Genomic DNA, 7,931 nt, shown 5'->3' with positions numbered 1-7,931 from the left:
CATGAGCCTTTGTAAAAATATTTACACAATTGTCTATCATGGGTAGTAGAAAAGATCCATCTCTCCATGTATGATAAGTTCATACACATAACGATATTGTATCTCAATGTGCTTCGTGCGAGCATGAAAAACCATGTTCTTGGCAATAGCCATGCACCTCTCATTATCATACAACAACACAGTGTTGCTCCCTTTTGATTAACACCCATATCTCCTAGGATTCTTCTTAACTAGATTGCTTCACATGAAGTAAGGCGTGTTGCCTTCTTGTACTCAACCTCTCTAGAAGAAAGTGCCATTGTGGGCTAATTCTTGCTGATCTCGGATGTAATTCTAGATCCAATAAGAAAATAGTAACTAGAAACATATGCTTTTCTATTACAATCTCTTGCCTAATCTGAGTCACAAAGTCTAGTCAAGGAATTTTCCGATCTATAAGTGATGCCATACCCAATGATACCTTCCATGTACTTTAACACATGCATCTCGTGGTTGATTTAACACATACATCCCTTTCCTAGTGGCTCTCTCAGGGACAATTTGAGAACTACTGACTAAAGATGCACAAAACCCTGGAGATGTATGGTATGTTGATTTGGGTGCTTCTAAACACAACCATTTATGAAATGCACATGCACTTGCACATAACCTCGTCAATGCTAACCCTCCAGGTACATCTCTGGATTGGGAAGACCATGGTAGGCACAGCTTGGCCCATGGTACGATGATCCATCACGTAGAAAACCTTTAACCTTACAAGTATCTCTAGCGAGCTTCCATACCTATATTCTTTGCGTAGACTCCATTTTAATACCAACATCTCGCCCTGGTCGACGTATTCACATCAAGCAATAGCCCAATCTCTAGGTATCACATGTTATAAGATCTAGGCATCATACCCTATCATACCAAGCTATCCCAAACCTCTATCTAACGATGCTAATCATTACATGGAGTGCTAGCACTCATTCCGCTAATCATAGGCTATGGACTGCTTCCACTATCTCATGTTGAAGGTCCACACCACTTCCATAACCAATGGAGGCTTGGCATGAAGCACATATCACTTACCATGCTTCCTAGACAAGTTGCTTTGTTACCCCATCAAGGTTACCCAAAGTTTATGGATTGGTCCCAAACTAACCACATAACCTCGACCACCATCGCCAACTCCATTGTGTATCCTTGACTATCCACACCATCCACTTCTCAGCAAGCACCTTCACCACCGACTTGGGTGACATGAGGACGTGGTCATCACCATTCTCTAGTTTCAGGAAAAAATGTCTCTTAGTTTAACTTTCATGGCTCAAATTGACGACGTAATTTTGTTTAGCCTTGGTTTTAAATATTCAAAATTTTAAAATTTCAGCTATAAACCAATTAACTTATACATTTTTTCAATAAAAACTGATTGAGCTTGAAATTAATCCTTTTTTTCCGTGGTTAGAACAAGAGTTTATTAGATACCTCTAACCAAGAGTTTATTAGATACAGAATCTCGTTCAATCATCGAAAGAAAACCTTTTGGGTTGTCGCGATCACATTTTAGCTATAATTAGAGTCTCAAAGGTTTCAAGAAGTTGTCATGAAGCGTTCGTTATGTTGCATGTATTCAAGTCTTGCATGTTTTGGAAGCTCCTGGAACGATCTCGAGACTCACGAACGAGGGCCGCAAACAACGAGGAAGGGTCTTCCAGAAGCGCCGCGGGAGTATCGAATTCCTTCACGTAACCTACACGATGCTGCAGGTAGTCAATTTATAGTGCCGAGGGTGGGCGGGGGGGAGAGGACACAATATATAAGAGCGGTTGATCTTACCCGAATCTAGCACCAAGACCTTATCGCTATCCATGACCGTGGCTATCCGGTGAGCGATGCTGATGACAGTCGCGTGAGCGAACTCGCTTCGGATAGTGCGCTGCATGATAGCGTCTGTTTGCGAGTCCACCGAAGCCGTGGCCTCGTCCAGCATGAGGATCTTGTTGCGGTTCAGCAACGCGCGCCCCAGGCAGAAGAGCTGCCGCTGCCCCATGCTCCAATTCTCCCCGCTGTCCAGCACTGCAACCCTCTCTCATGCAACCAACCAACCATCCATCAGATCCAAACAATTAATTAATAGTTCTCACACAAGAAGAGGGCCTTTCATGAGTTTCACCGTACCTGGGGAGTCCAGCCCACCCTCTTTTTCTCGAATAATAACGTCTGCCAGCTGGCATTTTCTCAAGCTCTGCAAAATCCCTTTTTCTGTTGTGTCAAAGACAAAGCACGCGAAAGCGCCGAAAGAAAACGTCACGAAGATTCCAATTTAGAATCAACCTGCCAAATGTCAGCATCCTCGTGAACTTGCTGTGGGTCCATGTTCGTGCGGATCGTCCCCTCAAAGAGCGTGGGATCTTGTGGAATTATTCCGAAGGTTGAACGCAAATCCTTCAGCCCAATGTCCGAGATGTCAACCCCGTCGACCTCTATGTGGCCTCCCGCCGCCTCCACCACCCGAAACAGTGCCAAAATCAGAGTGGACTTCCCGCTCCCTGTGCGCCCCACCACGCCCACCTTTTGGCCGCCGTTAATCTTTATCGAGATTCCCTTGAGCACAAGCGGGGTTTCGGGCCGGTAGCGTAGCTGGGAGAGACCATTTATAACCGGCGGTTAGCTCTATAAATCGTGTTAGTTCATGCATAAAAATTAATTGACCCGTCGACGTACTTGGAAGTTTCGGAACAATATGGTGCCGGTAGTTGGCCAGTCGGACGGTGGCCTTCTATTCGCAATCACTGCAGGTGCTTCACTCGGGATGTTTGAATACTGATTGATCCTCTCAACCGATACCATTTTGTTCTCCAACTGGCACGTAATGAACACGAGAGCGTACAGAACGCTGTTCAATGCCAAGCCATACGACAGAGAGAGACCCACCAAATCTGTTCCAACAAAAACAAACTGCTCTCTCTCTCTCTCTCTCTCTCTCTCATACGCACGCACGCAGGCAGAAGAAAAGAAGGGGGAGGGGGAGGATGTTGGTTTGTGTGCGCGCGCGCGCGCGCGTCACCCCACCTACGGGAAAAAGTAAAGTAATTAAAACTATACATGGCGATACGAAGGTCGTCTTTTTCACTAATTATCTCAAACAATACCATCTGCACGTGTTTGCTTACTTGAAGGCATCGCATCCTTGCCGATGGTCACCATGAACAATGCTGATGTGCAAAGAATTACTGTCCCAATCAGCTCTAGCCTGAACCCAAGCCATTCATTTGAAGCACTGTTATGGAAATCCATCCGGAGGTTCGAGTCCACACGATCCATGTTCTCCCTCTTGAATCGTTCTTGCTCTCTAAATGCACGGATGGTGAGTATGCCAGCCACGGTCTCAGAGAAATGATGGATCACAGGTGCTTTGGTGATGTTGTCAATGCGAGTCAACTCTCTTGACGTTGCAAGATAATAATGCTATGGCAGGAATTATCAAACCATAATTATTACTATAAATGCAGGTTCTGCGAAAGCATTGCAGGATGCAAAAGAAAAGACTTGATTTGATACCTGGTAGCGAATGTACACCCATGCTAGTGGGATGATAATAAAGAGCATGTACCATGTAATCTGAATGATGACAAAAAGAGCACCAATGGTTGCGAATATCAAGGCTAAAGTGACTCCCGTAAACAAGGGAACCAAGACATCTATGTTGGATTGATCCGTCGCAAACTGCACTCAAAATTTCTACTTTGTTAGTTTCGTGCTGGCAACTTTATGTACGGAACAAGGTAGTCCCACAGGATGAATGCCTGATATTTTATTTCCCCAATTGTCAAGTCATGCGTAATTTCAACGTTTTTAACCCACATGTCACACACAAAAGTAATTACCCTGCTGAGAATTCGGCCGGTGGGAGTGGTGTCAAAGAAAGCCATAGGAGCTCGCATGATAGCATGGAGGAAGCTGAGGAAAAAAGACTGGGAATTCTTGAGTCCGGAGTAGGCAACGGTAATGGCACGAAGAAGCACAAAGGCACTGCTGCCGAGTGCAAGGCCAGAGTACACTCGCAGGAAGACACTATAACCAATCTGTTCCAGGCCCACAGCTGTTGCATTGGAGAGATAGTAGTCACTGCTCACCTGTAGGCTCTGCCAGCACGTCTGGAACACCAAGATGGCCAACATATGCATGCCTCGGAAAGTCTTTGTGAAGTAGAGGAAATAAACTCGCCACCCCACTTGGCCGGTCTCCCTCTCTTCATCTTCGATCAGCCTTTTCCCCTTTGTATTGACCGTGACAGTCAGACTGCTGCTGCTCTTCCTTAGGAGTCTTTTCGGTGAGTACTGTGACTCGCTCATCTGCCTCTCCAAGTACCTTTCACCAGAGAATGTCGCTGGTGATTTGGAAATCTCTTGCACATCCAACAGCACCTGCTCGTTGTCTGCTCCCATATCCACCAGCACCTCATCCACTTTCACCAGCTGCATGGCCGCACCATGAGCCATTACAATTTCTTTAAAGTCCAACCCTGCCTCCAACAGCTCATCATAGTTTCCTGATTGAACTATCTGGCCGTCCCTCATCAGCTACAATGATTGAAAAATACATCACTCAAGAAACAAGCTGACACATGCCGCATATCTCTATAAATGCCACATACATATATGATGGCAAATGCTTGGATGCATATTAGACATGGCCCTCAACTGCTAACACATGAGAATTAAAAAATCCACGGGCAACATGAAAACTATCGAACAAAGTTGGTGCACACACATGGCCTTTATCATTCTTTAGACATCAAAGGATGCTCATGATTAGCCTTCGGCCAGCAGTATAATTAAACAACCACCTTCAGAAAGGCATTGATCAAAGAATAGCTTGAGGATCTCACCCATATTTGATCAGCTCCGTGGAGGAAGTCTACCTGATGTGTTACAAGCACCACGGTCTTTTTGGATAGAATTCCCTTAATGCATTCCTAAAATCATTCACTCCAGTGTAAGAAAAAGGAAGCCGCAAATGATGTGATTCAGAAGGTAAAATGATCTAGAATATGAAATTCAGATGGTAAAAGTCAAATAACCTTATAGGTCTCCGATTAGCTCTATGATGAAAACTCTAATTAGATCTAGACCGAGGACTGGCTTAGGAAGCATGTGCATGTACATAGCAGGACCTCTTTTACATGCAGCGTATGTTTACCTGAAAGAGGACACTCCCAGTGTGAGCATCCACAGCACTAAACACATCATCTAGCAAGTAAATGTCGCAATCTTGATACACAGCCCGGGCAAGCTGAATCCGCTGCTTCTGGCCACCACTTAAATTGATGCCTCTCTCTCCTATCTCAGTCTGATCCCCGAACTCCATTTGTGCAAGGTCTTGGGTTAGGGAACAAACTCTAAGTGTTTCCTGATACCTTTCACGGTCCATAGGCTTACCAAACCTGATGTTGTCCTCAATGGTTGCATTTTGAATCCATGATAACTGGGCCACATATGCAGTGCTTCCAATCACCTGAACCTGTAAATTTAGGAGTGGAAATGGTTAACCGACATCCTATTGAGGAGGCGCATTACAAGAATGTTACAAAAAGAATGGGCATTAAGAAAATGGCACTCACTGTTCCAGATAACTTGGGCACTTCCCCGAGCACTGCAGCAAGTAAAGTAGACTTCCCTGCCCCAACTTGTCCAATTATACAAACCAGACTGCCTCTACAAACTCTCACATTGATGTTTAGCAGAGTTGGCTTTTCTGTTTCCTTTTCCCAAGTAAAAACTCCCTGGTCTACATCGATAACTACACTTGTTTCAGAGGCAAAGGCTACCCTCTCCACTGCACCCTGCTCCAATTCATCAGTCCTTAAGAACCTTTGGATCCGATCAAGAGAATTTAGAGCCTGTGAGATTGACATAAGAGATTGTGGGAAGAGCCTCATTGGCTCTTGTAGAATCCTGAAAGTGGAGATGGTGGTGAAAACCGTCCCGGAAGTGAGCTCCCGGCTGGTCAGCAGAAGACAGACTGTAAATGTGATTGTAGAAACAGAAGTGGGCACTATCCACAAGATGAAGATGTTGAGGGACACAAGGTAGACAAATTTGGCCAACCAGTGTCGTTCCGAGCCACGAACTTCCTTGATTTTCTTTTGAAAAGTGTCCTCCCATGCTTGTAGCTTGATGATCTTCATGCTGTTAAGAACCTCAGTGGTCAATGCCATCCTCCTATCCTTGTAGAACATGATTTTTCCTTGACAATTCCTCTGCATTCTGGCCAAATTGAAACTGATAAATAAAATAACCAGCATGACTGCCAAACCAGCAAAGCAAGAGGCACCCACGACGTTGAAGAGGACGCCGAGGGCGATAAGGGCATGGACTGGGACTGCCCAGATGTTGTGGAGTTGAAGCATGGAATCAGCAACCTGTTGCACATCTACAGACATGTAATTGACAATCTGCCCTGTTCCATGCGATTGTCTGCCAAGGCTGGAGAGCACCAGGCCTTTTCTATAGATGGTGGTAATGAGGGCAGAGCGAATCACCATGCCCAATTTGTTGGAGTTAAAGTTGTAATGGTGAGAGGAGGTGACCTCAATGCATTTTGCAATTAGAAGGGTAGCAACTAGTACAACCCCTTCCAGAGCAAATGCTGCTTCTCCAGACACATAATCTACAAACGTTGGTATCAAGAGAGGGCCAACATAGACAGCACAGACCTTGATGAAGGCAAGCGAAGCTGTGAAGAGAAGCTCACGCCAAAAAGAGCTCAACAGAGCTCTTCTAAGCGATTGGGGCTCTTCTTGGGTATTGTAACATTCCATGAGCTTGGCATACATTTTGTCAGCCTTATCATTTCGTGCAAGCTGGGGCACATCTCTTGCAACCAATGGTTTTTCCATACCCTTTGTTAACAAAGGACTTAGCCATGCAAAGCTCACCTTGCTGAAGAAACTAGCCTTGTGGAAGCCTGTAATGAGCTCGTCTGAAGCAGGCGGCTTTTCTTGGGGGAAAAGGGGCTCCTCTAATTCGGGAGTCTTGATGGTGATTTTGATGCCAGTGGTGCCAATTACAGCAGCCATGAAGAGAAACAAGGCGATCGGCATCGTTGCGATGTTCAAGATGCTGTCTAACCATAACTGGAAATCATCCTGAGCTGAGTGGGTCGAATCTACGATGAAGACAATGCCCGCCGCACACAACCAAGCGGAGAGGAAAAAATTGACAAGCCACCAGGCCCTGAGGATGGCTAAGTGCCTTTTGCTTTTGCGCTCCCTATCGTGCAGCAGAATCGCCACCATCGCAATCCAACTGAGAGCTTGGCTGACTGAGAAGAGGGTCTCATGGAAAGCGACAGATTTCTGTATGGCCAGCATGATTCTCCGCAGAGCTAAAACCAAGTGGCAGAGGGATAGCAGAGAGGTGGCCCCGATGGCAATTTTGACATGGAATGAACTTTTGCTGTTGCCAGAAGTAATTATAGCCACATCCTCAACCGAACTGTAGCTCTGATTATCAAATAAATCTCCCTTCGGCCTGTTCCGCTCGATCAACGCAACAGCACAGGTTGCCACCAATAGACAAAGCTCAATACAGGACACTACTACATGTTGAGCCCAAGGCAAGAGAAGCAGCTCAGACAACGCCATCTCGCTTTCACAAGGACCCGAAACGGCAGGTTGCCACCAATAGACACAGCTCAATACAGGACACTACCACAAACGCCATCTCGCGTGCAAAGTGAAGAAAGACGCTTTCACAAGGACCCGAAACGGCGAATTTGTCGTGCACGGCCTCCCTATAGAAAGCAACGTCAATTACAAAGAAACAGCTAGTAGCTTGTAGGCTCAGCCAAAGTTTTACGGTAGATGAATGCGTTAAGGCGCGTTGTGAATCTTGAGTTTGAAGACCCTTAGCACTAAGTAGCTTGTAGACTCAGCCAAAGTT

The 7,931-nt window shown here is 45.6% G+C and overlaps 1 protein-coding gene across 2 annotated transcripts; it reads right to left on the bottom strand.

The window, feature by feature from the left end:
- Window positions 1-1,521: 1,521 nt before the first annotated feature.
- LOC147636669 (ABC transporter C family member 4-like) lies at window positions 1,522-7,704 on the bottom strand. 2 transcript variants are annotated; one of them, XM_086800131.1, is made up of 11 exons: window positions 5,609-7,704; window positions 5,188-5,508; window positions 4,877-4,963; window positions 3,873-4,568; window positions 3,547-3,711; window positions 3,159-3,453; window positions 2,710-2,924; window positions 2,320-2,625; window positions 2,164-2,230; window positions 1,822-2,061; window positions 1,522-1,735 (listed from the first exon to the last, which is right to left on the bottom strand). In XM_086800131.1, exons 1-11 carry the CDS (start codon window positions 7,631-7,633, stop codon window positions 1,587-1,589), a joined length of 4,566 nt encoding a protein of 1,521 aa, XP_086656257.1. In that variant the 5' UTR covers window positions 7,634-7,704; the 3' UTR covers window positions 1,522-1,586. The 2 variants fall into 2 exon arrangements, with proteins under 2 accessions (XP_086656257.1, XP_086656258.1); XM_086800132.1 differs by having other exon boundaries at window positions 1,522-1,724.
- Between the last annotated feature and the right edge of the window lie 227 nt (window positions 7,705-7,931).

The sequence above is a fragment of the Cibotium barometz genome, chromosome 7 (assembly GCF_041138505.1).
Source record: "Cibotium barometz isolate CiBa-2024 chromosome 7, ASM4113850v1, whole genome shotgun sequence".
NCBI classification, from domain to species: domain Eukaryota; kingdom Viridiplantae; phylum Streptophyta; class Polypodiopsida; order Cyatheales; family Cibotiaceae; genus Cibotium; species Cibotium barometz.
This window is presented reverse-complemented; position numbering and strand designations above follow the sequence as displayed.